General features: G+C 34.7%; 2 protein-coding genes across 2 annotated transcripts in view; one reads left to right on the plus strand and one right to left on the minus strand.

The window, feature by feature from the left end:
- Positions 1–15,247, plus strand: part of LOC129952716 (RNA helicase aquarius) — a 40,582-nt gene extending 25,335 nt beyond the window's left edge. Inside the window, exons 5-10 of the mRNA XM_056065514.1 lie at positions 11,433–12,258; positions 12,319–12,527; positions 12,593–13,047; positions 13,112–14,324; positions 14,399–14,767; positions 14,827–15,247. Coding sequence (XP_055921489.1) covers positions 11,433–12,258; positions 12,319–12,527; positions 12,593–13,047; positions 13,112–14,324; positions 14,399–14,767; positions 14,827–15,225 — 3,471 coding nt within the window. The 3' untranslated portion in view covers positions 15,226–15,247. The remainder of the gene's footprint in view (positions 1–11,432; positions 12,259–12,318; positions 12,528–12,592; positions 13,048–13,111; positions 14,325–14,398; positions 14,768–14,826) is intronic.
- Positions 15,248–15,298: 51 nt separating this feature from the next.
- On the minus strand, positions 15,299–17,138 carry LOC129952731 (putative inner dynein arm light chain, axonemal). Its single transcript, XM_056065535.1, has 4 exons — positions 16,266–17,138; positions 16,066–16,188; positions 15,738–15,870; positions 15,299–15,678 (listed from the first exon to the last, which is right to left on the minus strand). The coding sequence occupies exons 1-4, from the start codon at positions 16,362–16,364 to the stop codon at positions 15,299–15,301; spliced, it is 735 nt and encodes a 244-aa protein (XP_055921510.1). The 5' UTR covers positions 16,365–17,138.
- Between the last annotated feature and the right edge of the window lie 5,156 nt (positions 17,139–22,294).

A 22,294-nucleotide genomic window follows, 5' to 3' on the forward strand; every position in this document is an offset into this window, starting at 1 on the left:
TTTTGTTTCATACCGCAGCAGTTCGTTTCGTGGTTGCTATAGGTATAGCATAGGATAGGATAGGACAGGGGGAGGCTAGCTAGTTGAGTTTTGAGTAGAAGATACATCAGCCACTAGCCAGCAGTTGAGAGTAGTCACAGGCACAGCTCAGAGATACACATAAACATAATGGCAGTTTGTTTTGTGTAGATTTTTTGAAGTACAACGAACAACGTGAACGACTTTAACCGACTTTCAACGTTCCAACTACTGTCAGTCGTCTTCGTCTGTAATTTTGTATACCGGCAAGTCAAGTGGAGACAATTGTTGTTGTGTTCGTCTGTTTAATGGAGAGTTTGATGATGAGGGCATTTCTCTTAGTTTATGCTACATGACAGACAACATGATGTTCTTTAACTTTTAGACGTAAAGTAGACTATAGGAAAATAGGAATTTTAAATGGTTCGTAGATAAGGTACATATGTATACTCTTTCTCTTTAAGTGGTTGATGTCTTTTTTTTTAATAGTCATTAAGTTGCTGGTTCAATTCAAGCAGAATCCGGTAATGTTGAATTGATTTGACTCGTTAAGTACTTACAAGTCTCAAAGGTAGGTAGGTATACAGTGAGGATACAAAGTTTTCAGTCAATAAAAAATACATTTTTAATCACTATTGGAATTAAAACGAGAACTTAAAAGTAAAAAAGTAATATTCGAAATAAAAAAAAAATTGAGATTTTACATAAGGCCAGAAGATGTAGATTTAATCAAACCAATTTAATATTGTCACTTTTTGTCAAATGTCGAACGACGAATTTGAGAAGAAAAACCTATGCCATTTGGTTAGACTAAGTGCGAACATTTCGTTTTCAAAGCTAATAAAATCCAGTTATAGCTATCATTTGTTTTCATCATTGAAAACAAACATTGGAATTTTCTTGACAGGTCGTTTATAGCTATCATTAAAAGTTTCCGTCATTAAAAAAATAATTCTGATTAAAATCCACCGAAAAACTTTTACTGGCAGAAATCTGTCATTGGAATTGTGTGGAATTGGAACACACATCAATGGAACGATTCGGTATACTTTTGAACATAAAAGTATCAGCTGTTCAGGAAAGTGAATTTCCGACCGGAAAATAGAAAAATAAATGTGCAACTAAACCTTTTTTCCTAAAAAAAAATTCTTTGTGTGATTTCCGATCGATTGGTATATAATTTTCATTTCTAATCAAATGGAAACACCGTCCAATATCGATTCAAACATTTTTCTGGATCGATTTTAATGATAGGTATAACTGGCGCCTAAAGGACGATTTATTTTAAAATTGAAAAAGAGGCTGGGGTGACCCACACTGATAACTTCCCATTCCGTCTGTCGATTTGTTTTGCTTAAAACTTTGACAAAATGTTCATAACAATGTTTGGTATGAGATAAATAATTTTAAGTCAATATTTTAAATTATTCATGAGATATTAAGAAGCGAACATCAATTTTTAGCAATTTTGCGTTCTATTCTTTTTAGTTCTTAATTTTTATGAAAACAAATGACTGTCGAATTTTAATAATTTCACTAAATGTACAACACAATATTTTCTATGAAATTAAATTAATTTGAAGCCAATATCTCAAATTTTTGAAAATATATTTGAATCAAATATCATTTTAACTAACTTTTAGTTATGATTTATTTTTGTCTTGCAAACAAAACTTTCAATTTTTATTTATTTAAAAAAAACGTTGATTGTTTTTTTTTTCAAAATCTAATTAGTTTGATATCACATCACAAATCACAATATATAGTACAAAATTTAATTGAATTCACTGTTCCCATTTTTTTAAATTGCTATGGCAAAAAACGCATCCACTCAATTTTTTTGACAGTCCTTTCTTCATCTTTCTGCGTTATTATCTGTAACACAAAATTTATTTGAAGTTGATATCTCCACTGGTTCTGGAGATACTGGCTTTTCTAAAGCTTGTGACTTACTTAGCCACGGAATTATTTTCTTTAAACTTAAAGCTCTTGGTTTTCCTCCATTTTTCTTAGCTTTGACCAAATCATACCTTGAAAACAGAAGCTATGAGGTGAAATTTAGAATTGCCATTCAGAACCTTTTGTTGCTCAATCTGCTGTATAGTCAGATTACCAGCAATTCTTGGATGTGACTGTAACTTTAAAAAATTAACAATTTTTTAGTATAATAAAAAAATGCGTGCGTAAAACAAATCCAAAGAATGTTAAAACAGATTATTGTTGATTAGTTATGATAAATTGTTGTGTTAACATTTTAAAATATGATAAATGAAAAATAATTTCGAAACCTTTTTCTCACAAACAATTCTGTTTAAAATACTGTGTACTTCAAAATGCTGTTTAAGAGTACTAAGAGCATTTTAAAATAGAGAGCCATTTTGGATCTTTTTTGTACATCCTGTCTATTAACTATGTATCGTCATGTCTACGCTCAATTAAAGTCCTCATTTTTGCTGACAACATGAAGATTTTTAAAATAATAAAGTCCACCCATTATCGTGTTTTTTTACAAGCCGACATTGCTAGTTTCAATGGGAAAAATAGCCTTGCCATTAATATTACAACAAAAACTATGTGGCGTCTATACATTTAAAAATGTAGGTGTTCATTTTAGTTCCAACTTAGAATTTATACATCACATTCATTTTATTGTCAATAAGGCAAGTTTTATGCTTGGTTTTGTAAAACAAAGCTCAAAGGAGTTCAATGATCCCTATGTTACTCTTTCGTTGCACAATTACCATGTTCGTCCTCATCGTCATACGTATTGAATCAATTCAACATAATTTAATTCGCTTTGCCCTAAAAAGTCTGATCGTTATGATCTGCTAACGAATTGTAAAAAAAAGTATGGACATCTCTCTAAAAATCTTTTATCAAATGACCTTGAAAGGTCGAGAAATGTCGAAATTTTCAAGATCGGACCTATAAGTAAACTTATAAAGTATGTTGTCCAGGAGACATCAATAAGATCTAATTTTTATTTGAGAACCCTATCAATGACATTATGTGTAAATATAACATCGCTTAAATGGCCGCGTGTCTTTGCTGGGTGGCGCGGTAGTTTGTGGCTTATTCAAATATACCTCCGGCTCAAGAAACCCCACAAGGAAAAGTCTAAAGGAGTCAAATCTAAAGATCCTGGTGGCCAATTCTTGCCCTATGTCATCGGTAATCATATCGAATTTAGGCTACAAGAAGTTAGTGACCATCGGCCTATTTCGAATCATTTGCGAATAAGCACGGATTGATGATGCCTCCAGCTCAAAAAACAATAGTCATTTTATTCGGATTCATGGCACCTGGTGAATCCCTCATGGATTGGTGGCGTCCTAAATCCGCCAATTTTGCTTATTCATGTACCTATTCATCCAAAAGTAGGTCTCATCGCAACGCAAAAATCATTGCTACTAGAGAATACCCGTTTTGATTGTAAAGTTGTATCATTTGCACGTGTTCCTCGACACAGTTAATTGCCATGATGATTTGTTTGAAGTGATTGATTAAAAAAATCTTGGAAAACACTTTAGAAGCAGATGCAGATGAATAAAACAAATTCCACCATCCATATGCGATTCATCACATAAAAGCAATATCTTACTAAACACTTTATTGGAATTAAATTAAATGAAAAACATTGAAAATCAAAATTTGATTAATTTTAATTGAATTAAAAACTTGTCAATAAAACAGAATTGATGAACATAGAGGGTCTAAGAAACCTTGCCTGAGGTAGGTATACAGTCCCTGGCCATATTGTTAGACGCACTTTAGATTTTATGCAAAATCTTAATTTCCAGCTTTTTTAATCAGGTTTACGAATATTGTAATGCATTTAAATTATTTTGTATGCAGAATATAAACTACTTCCTAGAAATAAAGCAACAGATTTAAAGAATTTTTTTTTAAATTAATATTTTCATCTTTTTGTTGTTGTTATTTTTGTAATTTTGCTCATATTTTGTTGAACCTCCTCTTGCTTTAATAAGAGCCTCAATTCTGCGCGGCATACTGTCAATGCATGATTTGACTATTTCCTGCAATTGTGGGTGGTGATTCCACACGTGAATTACGCTTTCAATAAGTGACCGCATCTTTAGCTACTTCCCTCTTCTACAGCTCCCACACATTTTCAATTGGGTTCATATCAGGGCTGTTTCCCGACCAGTCTAGCAGAGGGAGGTTTTCTTCCCTCAAATAAGTTTTTATGGACCGGGCTGTGTGGCATGGAGCTCCATCTTGCATAAAATTATAACATTTCTTGAACGCTAAAATTATTGCGAATATTATAATAACGATAAAAATTCTGCAGTGCTTCTAATAATATGGCCAGGGACTGTGTATTGAACTATATACATCACAGATTGTAAATTGATCAATGATAATGGTTAGTAAACAGTCACTTAATTGTGGCTTTTCGGGACTGTGACATTTCAAAGGATTGACGTTTTAAGAACTAATTCTGTTTTTTAATAACTTGTATTCAAAATGAAGAACTGAAATAATATATAATAAGTCTTTGTATATATTGGTTGATGACACCGAGTTACCCAACTTTTGTATAATCACTCATATGTCAAAATTCAGAACAAAAAAATTATTATTTTTCATTGTGAATTGCCAAAAACTTAACGAATACTTTTGTACACAACTGTAATCATCATAATCACAACATAATGCAATGCCGTTCAATTAATAAAGGTATATACCTACATACATATGTACCTATACCAAATTCTTTTCCGCTTGAACTCGCATGCATAAATTAGGTGCTGTGCATATGGAACAATAGGTAAGGAGGGAAAAATACCTATGCATGCAAGGCAACCCTCAATTGAAAATTGTTCTCCTCAACATTTACAGGGATAGCCATTTCATGTCGTCGTCAGAAGTCGAGACGTAGGTATGTCATTTATTTACTTTGGTAGAAAGGAAGTGCCATTGAGTGATATCCGTTTTGGTTTGGATGTAAATACCAACAAAACCAAGCAACTGACTTTCTCCTGTCATATGAACCTATACAATATGTACTGTGTATTCATTGTCCTTCTGTGTTCTGCTGCCTTAACAAAGTTTGATGTTTTTAGTGTGTCGTCATGGAGTCGTTTATAATGCTTGTTTGTATTTTTCCTTTCTTGTCCTAATTTTGAAACCATACTAGGTTAGGTACCTTCCCTACCTACCTTCGAAGTTGAACGAATAATATGAAGTAAATACAAATGTCTTCAGCCAGGTAAGGCACCCTTAATATGTGTTACTCAGGTAAATAGTGATTATTTATATACATACTATATATTTGTATGGGTTCCTAACCTATAAAATATAGAAGAATGGGGTTGGGTGCGTGCTACAAATTAAACATCTGTCCTATTTCTAGTTATTGTTTTTTATTTTTATTTATAACTGACAATAGGTTTTTATTAAATAAAATTCCTATACAAAAACACCGGCTTCCAGGATTCCAAAAGGTAATCTTTTGATTTCGATTCACATCGTAGACGATTACCTACCTACCTGGTATGGAATTCACCATTCCACCAGTTAGTAAAGCTGGTGGGTATATGACCGGTTTGTGTTTTTTTTCTTTTTTAGTGACGACTTTTTAAGCTGGGGAAATGATGGCATGTCTAAAGATTCTTATTTAAAGTCCACTCCTCCTGTTTCAGGTATGAAGTTTCGTATCTGTATCCCAAAGACATATACATTGTTGCCACTTCAGCAAAATAATTTTCCTCTTTTTGGACTCTACTTTACTTTACTTACACTTAAAAAAAAGAGGCTGGGATGCGACCCACACTGATAACTTCTCACCCGTCTGTCAATTTGTCTTCTTAAAAAGTTTGTAGGTTTTCTTGTTGGGTTAAAAAAGTTGTTAGTTGAATTATTCTTAAAAATTTTTAAATTACCAACAATATCTTTCATATAATGAAATAGTTAAGTTTCAAAATCTAACTTAGTCAAATAGATTTTTAGTAGAAAACTATTTTTTACCAATTTTAGTAGCATTTCCTAAAACTTGTATTATATATAAACAAATACAAATTGAATGAATGAAATTAATTTAAGAGATATCGAGAACCGAACATCAATTTTTACCAAAATTGCGTACTATTTTTTGTAAATTTATTTTTTTTTATAAAAAAAAACCGGCAGTGTGATGTTTATAAAAAAATTACTGAATATCGTCAACAATATATGGCTAAAAAAAGTTTGAAGCCAATATTTTTAATTTTTGAAAAGCTATTTAAGTCGAAAGTAATTTTTTACCAAGTTTAAGCATTGTTTTTTTTAGGTTTTTATTTTTTGTAAGAAAACTGTCAATTAATTTTTTTTCAAAATTTTACTTAATGTTGACAAAAAATATTTTTTAAAAGACAAAAGTTGTTTAAAGTCAATATATCAAAGTTTTGAAGAGGTATTTGAGTCGAAAATCAGTTTTTACCAACTTTTTTTAATTTTTGTAAAAAAAAACTGTCAATTCGATTTTTCTCAAATTTTGTCCGAATCTCGAAAACGATATTTCTTATAATTTAAAATTAGTTGGAAGCCAAAATATCAAATTTTTAGAAGATATTTGTGTCAAAAATAAATTTTTACCAATTTTATTTACTTTTTATTAGGTTTTTATTTTTTGTAAGAAAACTGCAAATTTGATTGTTCTCAAAATTTGTATTGCACAAAGTTGTTTTGGAGATGAAATCAATGAAATTTGGAGTCTTCTTTTAAATTTCAAAGTGAAAATTTTATACAAAAATTATAAATGTGAAAATCAGTTTGTTTGTTCGTCTGTTTGTTTGTTTGTTTGTTTGTTCTTCCTTTACGTGCGTGGCCCAGGTATCTTAGTCGTTGGACTTTTACCCTTCTGGCTAAGTCTACTTCGCTGTACAACCCGTACAGCTCGTAGTTCCATCTTCTCCTCCATTCCTCTTCGATACGATGGCGATGCAAAGAAACAGCAGTTAGCACGAGTTATTCTGCGTTTGATCTCAGCGCTGGTGTTGTTTTCTACGTTTGCAGCTGAGCCTAGGTAGACGAAGTCCTTGATTACCTCAAAGTTAAGTCTGTTTATGGTAAAGTTTTGACCAAGACGTAGGGATGCCAAAACTAGATATGGCTCTATACAGCTCGTCCCTGTAGATGCTGTCGTATGCGGCCTTGAAATCGATGAAAAGATGTGTTCCTGGGTTTTTTCCAGGATCTGCCGTAATATGAATATTTGATCGACTGTGGACTTTCCTGGTCTAAAAGCACACTGATAAGGACCTATCAGGTTGTTAACGATGGGCTTTGGACGTACCCATATTACGGCAGAGAAGATTTTGTAGGCGATGTTAAGTAGACTGATTCCTCTATAGTTGGTGCAGTTTAGAGGGTTTCCTTTTTTCAGGATTGGGCAAGCAATACTGAGGTTCCATTCATCTAGCATGCTTTCTTCCGACCATATCTTACAGATAAGTTGGTGCATGCTCCTAACCAACTTATCTGCCGCTGCTTTAAAGAGCTCGGCATTTTAGCCATCCGCTACACCGCCTTTATTTGACTTTAGCTTAGTAATGGCAATCTTTACTACGTCTAAGTCGGAAGAACGGGATTATTGGCTTTCGTCTTCTATGTTGAATGGATCATCCTGCCTGACAGCGGAATTTGGTTCGTCGTCGCTGTTGTACAGTCCGCAGATGTGGTTCTTCCATATCCTCAGCATTGACAGCCTTCGGTTCTAGGTTTATGCTCCTGTGAATTTCGTTTCACCTGTTCATAAAACTTTCGAACTTCATTCCTGCTTTTAAACCTCTCAACATCTTCGACCGCACGCTTCTCATGCCCTCTCTTTTTCTTTCTGAGAAGTCGGTGTTCCTCTTGCCTCTTCTGCTCATAGAGCTCATGGGCAGCTCTCGTCGTTTTATGCAGCGCCGCTTTGCGTGCCTGTTGTTTGGCTGCATTTGCCTGCCGCTATTCCTCATCAAACCAGGGGTTCCTTGTTGGTGGCTGCTTGAAACCCAGCACATTAAAGGCGGCTTTTCTGATTGCATCTTGGCAATGTTGCCACTGGTTTTTGATACATTGTGTTGGTGGCAGAGAACTTCGAGAGAGGTTACTTGTTACTCGGTCGGAAAACGATTTGGCGATCTCTTGCAATTGTAGCCGTTCGACGTTGTACCTTCTTCCAGCAAGTCCCTGTTTTGCCTTGGGTCTGGAAACTCGAAGTGCTACCTTGGCTACAACGAGGTAGTGGTCCGAGTCGATGTAAGATTCTCGGAAAGTTCGGACATCCTTGATGCTGGAAGCGTGTCTGGCGTCGATCGTCAATCTAGTTGACGGTAGATTGGTCTGGAGAAGTCCAAGTTCCTTTGTGGATGTTGACGTGACGTTTCGCCCCGCAGCAAAATCTATGAGGCTGAATCCGTTGTCAGAAGTGCTGTCGTGCAAGCTGTTTTTCCCGATTATTCCATCAAAGATGTCTTCCCTTCCTAGCTTGACATTAAAATCGGCCAGGACAATTCTAATATCGTAGCTAGGACACTGCACATACATATGTTTTGTCTAAGAGATCGAAGAACATATCTTTGGTGTTGTCATCTTTCTCTTCTGTGGGGTATAATTAAATAGATATTCGATATATTCTGTTTTAGAATTAGGAGTTAGTACAAAATCATTAGTTGCTTCCTGTTTCCTAATCACCATTGACCATCATTAGGCGCTTCTTCTTTTATCTGATGGGGTTGGTACAAACGACCTTCCTAGTTATTTCCTATTTAAACTATTAGATGGGTAAAAACCGATACCGAGGGCTATTTGACACTAAAGAAACATTTTTGTAATTTGGTACATACAAATTATAAACTTATTGCAAATTTTGGCCCTGATTTATAACAAAATAACATACATGGCTATCAATTTCTATGTCAAAGGGTGATTTTAGCACTAACAAACAATTTTGTTTTGAAACATATAATAATATGAAAGTCTAATCAATTTGTAGGCTTAAATAACGCTTTTTCAATTAATGTACCTAGACTAATAAATAACTCCAGAAAAATGACGTACCACAACGAAAAAAAAAAATATTTGAAAATATAAATTACATCTTTTAATCTTTTTAAAACATTTTTTAAGACTTTTCGTAATAAAGGGTGATTTTTTTTGAGGTTAGGATTTTCATGCATTAGTATTTGACAGATCACGCGGGATTTCAGACATGGTGTCAAAGAGAAAGATGCTCAGTATGCTTTGACATTTCATCATGAATAGACTTACTAACGAGCAACGCTTGCAAATCATTGAATTTTATTACCAAAATCAGTGTTCGGTTCGAAATGTGTTTCGCGCTTTACGTCCGATTTATGGTCTACATAATCGACCAAGTGAGCAAACAATTAATGCGATTGTGACTAAGTTTCGCACTCAGTTTACTTTATTGGACATTAAACCAACCACACGAATGCGTACAGTGCGTACAGAAGAGAATATTGCGTCTGTTTCTGAGAGTGTTGCTGAAGACCGTGAAATGTCGATTCGTCGCCGTTCGCAGCAATTGGGTTTGTGTTATTCGACCACATGGAAGATTTTATGCAAAGATCTTGGTGTAAACCCGTATAAAATACAGCTCGTGCAAGAACTGAAGCCCAACGATCTGCCACAACGTCGAATTTTCAGTGAATGGGCCCTAGAAAAGTTGGCAGAAAATCCGCTTTTTTATCGACAAATTTTGTTCAGCGATGAGGCTCATTTCTGGTTGAATGGCTACGTAAATAAGCAAAATTGCCGCATTTGGAGTGAAGAGCAACCAGAAGCCGTTCAAGAACTGCCCATGCATCCCGAAAAATGCACTGTTTGGTGTGGTTTGTACGCTGGTGGAATCATTGGACCGTAATTTTTCAAAGATGCTGTTGGACGCAACGTTACGGTGAATGGCGATCGCTATCGTTCAATGCTAACAAACTTTTTGTTGCCAAAAATGGAAGAACTGAACTTGGTTGACACGTGGTTTCAACAAGATGGCGCTACATGCCACACAGCTCGCGATTCTATGGCCATTTTGAGGGAAAACTTCGGAGAACAATTCATCTCAAGGAATGGACCGGTAAGTTGGCCACCAAGATCATGCGATTTGACGCCTTTAGACTATTTTTTGTGGGGCTACGTCAAGTCTAAAGTCTACACAAATAAGCCAGCAACTATTCCAGCTTTGGAAGACAACATTTCCGAAGAAATTCGGGCTATTCCGGCCGAAATGCTCGAAAAAGTTACCCAAAATTGGACTTTCCGAATGGACCACCTAAGACGCAGCCGCGGTCAACATTTAAATGAAATTATCTTCAAAAAGTAAATGTCATGGACCAATCTAACGTTTCAAATAAAGAATCGATGAGATTTTGCATATTTTATGCGTTTTTTTTTTTAAAGTTCTCAAGCTCTTAAAAAATCATCGTTTATTTCCGGCTTAACCTTAGAATTTGTTTTGTCGAATGCGCCCTTTTAAATAATCTAATTATGTAAATATGGGCATCTTTTTGTGGTCACCCTATATTTTTCTGTTATATTGACTGATGCTTTACTTTTACTTAAAATCTTCTTCTGAAGTTCATCAAAATATCAAGTAGTATTAGACCGGGTAAAAATCTTAATTCATAAATTAAACACTGGTGCGCCCACGGTTCAGTTTTGTCTCCGCCACTTTTCCTTATTTTTATTAATGATTTTTTGTCTGAAACTTCTTACCCAATTAATTGTTTCGCTGATGACACTACCCCCAGCTTTTTATATTTGTTTTAAAATTCTCATCCTTGTCCTTCGGATATGGAATACCAATGGCACTTCATGATAAACTCAATAAATTCTGATCTTGACAGTGATGTCCAATGGGAAATCAAAAACCGTATAGAATTTAATGCTCCCAAAAGCCTATGTTGTTTACTGTCACAAAAGCCTATAGTTTATAAAGGCTATTTTCGTCTAAATTTGAGTATAATTCTTATATGCAGGTACTCCAATAACCCACTTGAGTATCTTGGACAGATTTCAAATGATAGCTTTAAAAATGATAGGTTACTGTTTTCAAACTGAAAAATTTGAATCTCTTTTTTCACCAACAATGCTCTATTGAAATTTATAGTTGCATTCCTCCTTCAAACAATTCAACTGTGAATACCGTAATCGTTACCGTAGAGATTCGTTTTTTAGCCGCACTACAAGAATGTGGAATGGTTAATCCTTTCTAATCCTGTCCTCCCTTCCTTATTACTAGCAGTGTGTATAATCACTATGGGTGTTCATAACACCTTGCGTGCGCGCCTCATGTAAAAATTACTTGCAATTCCAAATTGTGTAGGTAATATTTTTGTTTTTAAACATATTTAAAAATTATTTAAGGCTAATCATAATAATATAAAACTTTACTTTAACATTGATTTCAGTTACTTGAGATGTTAAAATTCTACACCCGTTTTGAAATCAACGATGTCACTGGTGATCCCTTGACCGATCATGATATGACTCAAATTCACTACAAAAAAATCACATCTCTTCAACGGGCAGCATTTGCAAAATTTCCCGACTTGAAAATATTTGCTCTGTCCAATGTCGCATCAGTCGATAGTCGTGAAGCTCTCGAAAAGCACTTTGGAGCTTTGAATGCAAATAACTTAAAAGAAATCGCTTCATTTCTGAACCTGGTTCCGGAAGAACTCACTGAACCTTTTGAATGGCATCGTTTGGATGAGGAATTTTTAAAAGAGCTGTTAATATCACGCCACGAAAGACATTCCTCGCAATTAGAAGCTTTGAACGAAATGCCTCTCTATCCAACGGAAAATATCATCTGGGATGAGAATATCGTTCCGACAGAGTACTATTCTGGTGATGGTTGCCTGGCCTTGCCGAAATTAAATCTGCAATTCTTGACGTTACACGATTATCTTCTGAGAAACTTTAATCTCTTTCGTCTAGAGTCAACCTATGAAATTCGACAGGATATTGAAGATGCGGTGAGCCGAATGTTGCCATGGCAATCGGAAGATGGTGATGTAGTGTTCGGTGGGTGGGCAAGAATGGCTCTGCCAATTCATTCGTTTGCCGTAGTCGAAGTGGCAAAACCACATATTGGAGAGAAGAAACCGTCCCGTGTGAGAGCTGACATCGCGGTTACATTGAGTGTCCGTAGGGAGATCAAAGACGAGTGGGAGAACCTTCGAAAGCACGATGTTTGCTTTTTGATCACTGTGAAACCAACACAGCCTTATGGTGAGTTTGATAAATCTTCTGTATGAATGTCGATTCAAATTCTATTCCTTTTTCTTTCAGGAACTAAGTATAACTCACGAGAACCATTTATCCCCCAAGTCGGTCTAGTAGCAGTTCGTGGTTGTGAGATTGAAGGAATGCTTGATGCAAATGGACGAGTCATTGAAGATGGCCCTGATCCTAGACCTACACTGCCAGGAGAACAGAGAACCTTCCGTGTGTGGTTAGACTCAAATCAATACCGTTTGGATATGGATGCCCTACAAGATGTAAAAGAACTTTATACAACTCATTTGTAAAGCTTTTTGTTAAATGGATTTTTTTATTATCTTAGGGAGCCGATGATGTCTACGAAAGTTTCAACATAATTATGCGTCGAAAGCCAAAAGAAAACAACTTTAAAGCTGTCTTGGAGACGATTCGACATTTAATGAACACAGAATGCGTAGTTCCCCCTTGGTTGCATGACATATTGTTGGGATATGGTGATCCCAGCGCAGCACATTACTCACACATGACAAATCAAGAGAAATCTTTAGACTTCAACGATACCTTCCTTGATATCGACCATCTGCGTAGTAGTTTTCCCTCTTACGAAATTGTTTGCCCTGAAGATAAAACCGAACTCTTGAAGCCTCCATTTCGACTTACATTTGGCGATGTTCCGGAGAGGAATGATGACAACGAAGAAGAGAACCAGAATGATGGTTCAGAACTTACAAAAACCATTATAGTAAAGCCTTATGTTTTTGAATGCCGTGGTCCGTACAAGGCCAATGCTCCAAAAAAGTAAGTTGAACCTTTGTAGAAGATTGTTGGAGTTTATTTTCATAGTTTTTTTCTGTAATCTTAGAAATACTGTACGATTTACTCCCACCCAAGTCGAGGCAATTCGAGCAGGAATGCAACCTGGCTTAACTCTTGTCGTTGGTCCTCCCGGTACTGGTAAAACAGATGTCGCTGTGCAAATCATTTCAAACCTCTATCACAACCATCCAAATCAGCGTACGCTTATTGTGACTCATTCCAATCAGGCTTTGAATCAACTCTTTGAGAAAATCATGGCCTTAGACATAGATGAACGACATTTGCTGCGTCTGGGTCATGGTGAGGAGGCTTTAGAGACCGAAAAAGATTTCAGTCGATACGGTAGAGTCAACTATGTCCTAGCCAAACGTTTAGATTTACTAAGCCAAGTTCAAAAGTTGCAAGAGTCAATCAATGTTCCTGGCGACAATGCATACACTTGTGAAACAGCTGGCTATTTCTATCTCTACAATGTCATGGCTCGCTGGGAGAAGTTCCTTAACATAGCAACCGAGGCAAGCGTAAAAGACGAAGCCACATGGAAGGCTGTTTTCGAGCAACAATTTCCATTTTCAAAATTTTTCGATGACACCCCACAGCCTTTGTTCAAGGGTGAAACCTTCAAGGAGTACCTATCCATCGCCGAAAGTTGTTTTAGATATATCTCGAGAATATTTACCGAACTGGAAGAATTCCGAGCATTCGAATTGCTGCGGAGCGGTTTGGATAGGTCTAAATACTTACTAGTAAAAGAAGCCAAAATTATAGCCATGACTTGTACGCACGCCGCATTGAAGCGCAAAGAATTGGTTAATCTTGGTTTTAAATATGACAACATCCTAATGGAAGAATCGGCCCAAATTTTAGAAATTGAAACATTCATTCCATTGTTGTTGCAAAATCCCATGGACGGTTTTAATCGTTTGAAACGTTGGATTATGATTGGCGATCATCATCAGTTGCCTCCGGTTATTAAAAATATGGCCTTCCAGAAATACTCCAATATGGAACAGAGTTTGTTCACCCGTCTTGTGCGCCTGGGTGTGCCTACTGTCGATCTTGATGGTCAGGGTCGTGCTAGATCGGGTATTTGTTCGTTGTACAAGTGGCGCTATAAAAAATTGGATGATCTTGAGCACATTTTTGTGAGAGACGAATATAAGAAGGCAAATGCGGGCTTCGTTCATGACTATCAGCTGATAAACGTTGAAGATTTCAATGGAGTCGGCGAATCTGAACCAAATCCATTTTTCTATCAGGTAAGTTTCGGTTTGTTTGTTTTTATTTTTCTTTTCTCTCAAGGCCAAGTTCAATAATTTAATTTCAATTATAGAATCTTGCGGAAGCTGAATATATTGTGGCGGTTTTTATGTATATGCGACTCCTAGGCTATCCAGCTGATAAAATATCAATTCTAACAACTTACAATGGCCAGAAGCATCTTATTCGTGATGTTATTAATTTGCGATGTGGCAAAAACCCACTTATTGGATGGCCACATAAAATAACCACCGTTGACAAGTATCAAGGTCAACAAAATGATTACATATTAATATCGTTAGTTCGAACAAAAGCGGTGGGTCATTTGCGAGATGTTCGTCGTTTAGTTGTAGCTATGAGTCGTGCTCGCCTGGGTCTTTACATATTCGGAAGAGTTTCGTTGTTTAAGAACTGCTTTGAATTGCGTCCAACTTTTGAATTGGTAAGAGTTTTAAAAAATGTTTAAAAAAACTTCACACAATGACTTCCTTTTATGTATAGCTCACTAAAAACCCTCAAAGCTTGCAAATACTCCCTGATGAAAGCTTTCCAGCAAAACGTTTGAGCGGAGATGTAATCAATGAGTCTCAGCTCAAAAACATCAATTCAATGTCTGAAATGGCCGAATATGTCTACAATCTATACATGAGCAAAGTAGAGGCGCTAAAAGAACAAATGACTGAAGTTGAGCAAATCTACAACGATCTACCCCAAGAGTCAGAACCTATGGAGCAAGACCCAGCGGAAAAAGAAGACGACGACGACGACGGTGTCATCATACATCAAATTATTGAACCAGTTCCAGCGGAAAAGAAGAAAGCGAAACCAGCAGCCACAAAGGAGCCGGAAAAATTCAAACAAACTCCCATAGTGAATGAAATCGATGAACCCGAAAACTAATTAAAAAGAAACAGTTTCATTTTCCATCTAGTTTAAAAAACAAAAAAAAAACAATTTTTATTTTAAATATTTATTACTTCTTTGGTGCAGTTATTCCTTCTAATTGTGCCTTTAATTGAGCATTTGTCTTTTTCAAGAACGCTACCTCTTCGGCGTATTTTTTCTCTTCAGAGGCACGAAGTTCGGCATAACGTCGTTCATTTTGCTCCGACTTTACCTTCATGTCGGTTATGATCTCTTCGAGTGATTCTTTATCTATTTCGAGTTGTTTAACTTTCTCTCGAAGACGTTCTTTTTCTTCATGGGCCTGCAAAGCTTTTCGCATGCCAAAAGCTACTGAACTACAGTATAAAGTTTCATAGGCCTCCATAGACATGGCGATTTCATCGCGAATACGAAGTAGCAAAAGTCCTCTTTCTGAACAATTGATGGTCACTTCACGGATAAGTTCATCTGGGAAAATCAAGAAAATATTTTTATAACGCATTAGGATTTAAGTTTAATTTTTTTACCGAAGCATTGTGAATAAAGTTCTCGGCGAATAGGACATATTCCTGTCTCACGGGCTTGGGTTTGTTGGAGTCTGGTATCTAACATCTCTTGAAGATTAATTACATCCTGACGAGTAGCAGGAGTGCTTGATACCTAGGGGTAGAATAAAGAAGTATTATAAGTTGGTTCTTATTTCTATGAAATTGAAAATCATATCAGTTTTGTTTAACTTTATTTCCATTTAGGTATATGACAATTGGAAAAATGGTTACCAAAAGCTAAAATCAAAATGTGGCTAACGATTTTGTGGAACAATAAAAATTCAATGCCTAAATTAAATAAACTTACTGTTTGTGTCCATAACTGTCCATCCTGTTCCCAACAACGAGGCGGTAAAATAGAATTTAAAATCTCTTCCGTTTCGCGCTTAGTATCAAATACAACTGCAGCTGTTTGTGGTCTCGCTATTTCCTTGACGAAAAATTATAACATGTGTAGATTTTATTTATATATGTATATGGTGTACAAAATTTCACAATTTAACTTACAACATCTCCAGCTCCCTTTTTCTCGGGATGTTTAATAACCAATATTGGATTATCATAGCGTACAAGAGTTTGAAAAGCTTCTACGTTTTTCTCCCCCATTTTAGTTTCTAGTCTAAATTTAATTTGATTTATTTAAAAAAAAATACAGTATTTACATATGATATGTATTTGGCATACATTTCAAATATTGAGATGTAAACAAACTACGTATTTTTGCTTAGCAACTCGAAAGTTATAAATCTCCTCGGATACGCTTGCATACGATTTGACAACAACTTATTTCATAAAAAGTATAGATAACATGAAGGGTTTTTTAGCTCATAAGGTTTGATAAAATTTTTTCCAAACTAACAATATTGCAATTCATAAAGTCAATGTAGTAGCTGGAACTAAAGTGAGTAAACAAGCTTTGAGAACGAATAGGCTTTGGGTTGTTTCATTTTTTTAAAGACCATATTTTTATATGAATTGTTCCAAATTTGGCAATATAATCAATGCCACATTTTTTGGCAATGCATTTCAAAAAAATTAATGACGAAATTAATTTTTTTCCTAATCAGCTGATGCAAAATATCAGCAAAATTCCTGAAATATTGATCACGTTCCAATTGTTTGCTGTTCCTGTAGCATCATCATACAAATTACTAATGAAGTCAACAGCAAAATTGATAAAAACGAAGTGATTATTTAATACATTCTTCTAAACTAATAACTTAAATTTAGTGATTATTATAAACGCCTATCAGTAAAACATTTCAGATTGCTCCTGTTTCGATTTTTACTGATAGCTTGAACAGGCACCTTAAGAATAATCTAAAAGTTCCGTAACGACGAAGACGTTGAAAACAGAATACAGACAAATAAAATATACATAACAAATAAAATATAAAAATATGATTTTCTGGTTATTCTTTTTTTGCTTTGTAAGATAAACTTCAAAACCCCTAGCTTAAAAAAAAAAAGTTGGACTTAGGTACCTTCCCGCAATTTACATAATTCGCTGGGAAGATTAAAATTATAACTTAAAATAAAGATAAGTTGTCCTGAAAAAAACTAACTATTGGAATACACGATCTTTCCCATTTCTAAGCTTATATTGAGACCATCTTGTATTGAATCGACAGTGTTTTCCTTGTTCCTCAATTGACAGCATTAAAAAGGCGGGAACTAATTCTATGATATGAAGGAGAAAATAAGATGTTAGATAGAATAGTGTGATCATTTCACATGCCCATATGTAAGTATATGTGTTTGGATAAAATGGAGAGATACCTTCTTCTCAAGCTGGTCGCCTGGTAAAAAAGGAGAATTCGATAAAATTATCTATAAATCAACCCCATTTTGTTTTACCAAGCCCTCATATTGGAAACGGTAAAGAACAAGGAATGCTTTTATTTAACATATTCATACAAAATTCTTTTTGATGTACCAGGCGAACAGAATTGCAAGGCGCGATGCTTTCGATTTTAGCTTAAACGTTTTTCTATGCATTGCCCATCAGTTTGGCTTTTGATTGGAAGTATGTATAGATGGTTAGCTGGTAAGAATGAGATAGCTGCTAGACAAAGTATGGTACATATGTATACCTTCTACTCAAGCTGGTCGCCTGGTAAATGAGGAGATTTCGATAAAATAATAACCCCATTTTGTTTCACTAAGCCTCATTTTTACACGGTAGAAGAACAAGAAATGCTTTTTTTATTACATATTCATAGAAAATTCTGTTTGATGTACCAGGCGAACAGAATTGCAAGGCGCGTTGCGTTCGATTTTAGCTTAAACTTGTTTGTATTAATTGCCCATTAGTTTGGCTATCGATTGAAAGTGTGTATAGGTGGTTAGCGGGCAAGAATGAGATAGCTGATAGACTAAGTATGTTTGTGTATGTGCAGACTAGATAAAGGTAAAGAGAAGAACTATATAGATCGTACCAAGTAACAAGGGCACAAAAAAGAAATAATTTTCGAAAGAGAAAGGACATTTTTGAGAAAGAAGGATAGGAATAATTAATCCCACCAATTTTCACAACCGTTTTATTCATTCTAAATAGATTTTCTTTCTCTTTCTTGCGCTCGTGTAACCAAACATATACCTCCTTAGGCAACATGATCACCGAATTCATTCCTCGGATACGCTTACATACAATTTGACAACTCCTTTCATAAAAAGTATACCTATTGATAAAATGAAGGGTTTTTAGCTCGTAAAGTTTTATATAATTTGTCCCAAACTTACAATATTGCAATTCATAATTTTCAATGTGATGTAACTAAAATAGCTATGAGAACGAATTGGCTTCTCTAAAGCCTTGTGTTGTTTCATTTTTTTAAAGATCGTATTTTTATATGAGTTGTTGCAATATTTGTTCCAAATTTGGCAATGTAATCAATGCCACATTTTTTGGCAATTTTTTTTTTCCCTAATCAGGAAAAATTCCCGAAATACTGACCACGTTCCAATTGTTTGCTGTTCCTATGGCATCATCATAAAAATTACTAATGAAGTCAACAGCAAAATAGATAAAAACAAAGTTTCTTTGAAGCCCGTGGTTATTTAATACATACCTCTAAACTAATAACTTTAATTTATAGATTATCAGTAAAACATATCAGATTCCTTTTGTTTCGATTTTAACTGATAGTTTTAACAGACTCCTAAAGTATATTCTAAAAATTCTCCAAACACCCATCTTTTTTAGCTAGATTGTCGTAAATTTTCCTTTAACTCCACAATAACAAAATTGTCTTTAGCTATAAAATCCGTAACTACGAAGACGTTGAAAGTTTAATACAAGCAAATAAAATATCTTGTGGCATTTTCAGCTTTTGCATTCAATCAGTGCTCACTTTCTTACTTAGAAAGATCTGTATTTTAGCCCCCATTATAACTAAAATATAATACACGTTACTTCTATCTTTTAAAAAATGTATTTAATGGAATGAATTATATTGAAAAAAGTAAGTATTACAACTTTTCCCATCACTAGGCCCAACAAGCTTTTGTTGATAAGTTCTCTTGAACACGGAATATAACCCAAATTTTAGGGCGGAGACAGCTTATTTATGGTAATTTAATTATGAAAAAAATGCATAGTTTCTCAAAAAAGAGATGTAGTGGACAAAATAATATAGAAAGAGATAATAATGTAACAACTACGTACATAGGTACTTCTCAGCCTCCTCAAAGGTGAAAGAAAGAAGCACAAAGCTGACACAGTTGAGGAGTGCCTTTAAACTCTCTCCCTTCCACGCGTGTTCAACACAATTTAAAAGGTTAGAGTGAATAGGAACGAAAAAATGGTGGTTTTCATACTAATGTTATTCTGAATTTTATAAATTTACTGGTTATTCTTTGTTTGCTTTATAAGATAAACTTCAAAGCCCATATCTTTAAAGAAAGAAGTAGGGCTTAGGTACCTTTCCTTCAATTTACATAATTCGCAGGGAAGATGTAAATTATAACTTAAAACAACGATAATTGGTCTTGAAAAAAAAAACTAACGAATATCACACGATCTTTTCCATCTCTAAGCTTATATTTAGCCATCTAGTATTGAATTGACAGTGTTTTCCTTGTTCCTCAATTGACAGCATTAAAAAGGCGGGAACTAATTCTACGATATGAAGGAGACAATAAGATGTTAGATAGAATAGTGTGATCAGTTCACATGCCCATATGTAAGTTAATGTGTTTGGATAAAATGGAGAGATACCTTATTTTCAAGCTGGTCGCCTGGTTAATGAGGAGAATTCGATAAAATAATCAACCCCATTTTGTTTCACCAAGCTCATAGTGCAAACGGAAGAAGAACGAAATGCTTTCATAATTATGTTCATACAAAATTCTTTTTGATGTACCAGGCGAACAGAATTGCAAGTCACGTTGTGTTCGATTTTAGCTTAAACTTTTTTTTAATGCATTGCCCATCAGTTTAGTTTTTGATTGAAAGTATGTATAAGTGGTTAGCGGGTAAGAATGAGATAGCTGCTAGACAAAGTATGTTTGTGTATGTGCAAACTAGATGATAAGGTAAAGAGAAGAACTATATAGATAGACGGGCGCAAAAAAGAAATCATTTTCGAAAGAGAAGGGACATTTTTGAGAAAGAAGGATAGGAATAATTAATCTCGCCAATTTTCACATCCTGTTTATTCATTCTAAATGGATTTTCTTTCTCTTTCGAGAATTCTTTTTTGCGCTCGTGTAACCAAACACATACCTACTTAGGCAACATGATCGCCTGGTAAAAAAGATTCAAGTGACATTTTGTGAAAAAGGGAACTGAGAAAAAATTTAACCACCAAACTTTTTCATGCTGAAGAATAAATAATAATTTTTTGCCCTGAGTACTTGGACTCTTTCTTCCTAGGTACACGAACTTCCATTCGAATCATTATAATGAATTATGTAGCTGTGAACCAAAAATTATTGATTTAAATGAATGTACAATATAACAATATTAATTAAGAATTTTTAAATCTCAAATGATTCAAAAAGGAATCTAAGTGGCAAGGGAAAAGTTTTCAAAAAAAGTTATGTATTTTTTTAAACAATTTATAATTGATTTCCAAATTTTAATATTTGCTGGATAAACTTTAGAATAAAAACCATTATCCAAAAAATTAAACGAATTTTAATAAATATGATAAAATTTAATGGAATGAATAGGAACATTTCCAGAAATCCATGCACCTATTGTAGGTATATTCGAATATTTTTCAAGTTGGTCGTTTGAAGGATGTAATGGACAGGTTCAGACGACATAAGGGACTCGAAAGCTAGACAAGTTTCTAGTATTTGATTGGCCAGCTGCTAAAAAATTACCTTCCAATTAAGGCAATTTGGAAAGTTAGTCAAGAAAAATCTCCCCACCTTTTAAGTCAAAACGTCTATTAAAATGACAGTTGATAATGTTTTTTCATTCAACTGAAAGCTGCACTTCATTAATTACTAACTAGTTGCTTTGGTCAAAATTAAGGTTCAAATAATGAAGTTGACTGCAAATGAAGTCCCTTATGTTGCCTGAACCTGCCCAATGTCATATTTTAGGTATCTAGGGTTGGAAGTGGAAAATGAACTTTTGAGTTCATTGACACAATTAGGGACACATAAAAATTTCTGGACATTAACCTTTCGAGAAAATAACATTCCTAAACAAATATAGATTATGTATGAAGGAATGGTAGTCTTATTATGTCGCAAACCGTCTCAAGCCCCAACCTCAGTTACCAGACCGTTTAAACGTTGTGTGGAAAGAAATCAACTGAAGACTGCAGTAAGAAATTGAAATCGAATGTCAACGAAATTTTGTAGAATATTCTCCCCGTCTTTCGCGAACAAAATTATCGAATCGATGCCGCGGCGATATGATAATTGTTAAAGGTGACCCAACAAAACATATCTTCCAATTTTACCACACTTCAAGATTTCTTCGATTATCTACGTTTAATTTTATGACATTTATTTCAAGAATGTTGAGTTTTGTAGTCGTTATTCTATTTTGTTAATTGTTTTTACAGATTTTTCTCTTGTTTATTAAACAGAAAATATTAAATAAATTAAAATTGAAAAAAAAACATTGTATTTTATTTTTTGTTGGTGTATGTTCAATTTTGAGAGTAATTGTAGGAAAACTTGTGAACTTAAATAAGGGAGCACAATTATTTTCAGTTTTTTTAAGGACAAATCCTTGTCAAAAGAAGGAATTTATACTAATATGAATAAGCTGAAGAGTTTTTTGTTTGAACGCCCTAGTTTCAGGAAATACTGTCCCGATTTTAAAAATTCTTTAGAAGTCTATAGGCTTTATAATATCGCGCTAATACAAATACCAGAGCAGTTCCAATAAATAATTTTTTAAAATCTTTTTTTCCTTTTTGAGAGCTTTCACTGCATGCGCTGCGGAAACGGTTAAATTTTTCCCAAAATAATGTATCACAGTATTGCTACCCCTTAATAGTTCTAAAAAAAAGTCCACAATATCATAGGGCCATCTTTTAAAACTGGCTCACTACAACCTTCTTTATGCT

The sequence above is a fragment of the Eupeodes corollae genome, chromosome 1 (assembly GCF_945859685.1).
Source record: "Eupeodes corollae chromosome 1, idEupCoro1.1, whole genome shotgun sequence".
Lineage (NCBI taxonomy): Eukaryota > Metazoa > Arthropoda > Insecta > Diptera > Syrphidae > Eupeodes > Eupeodes corollae.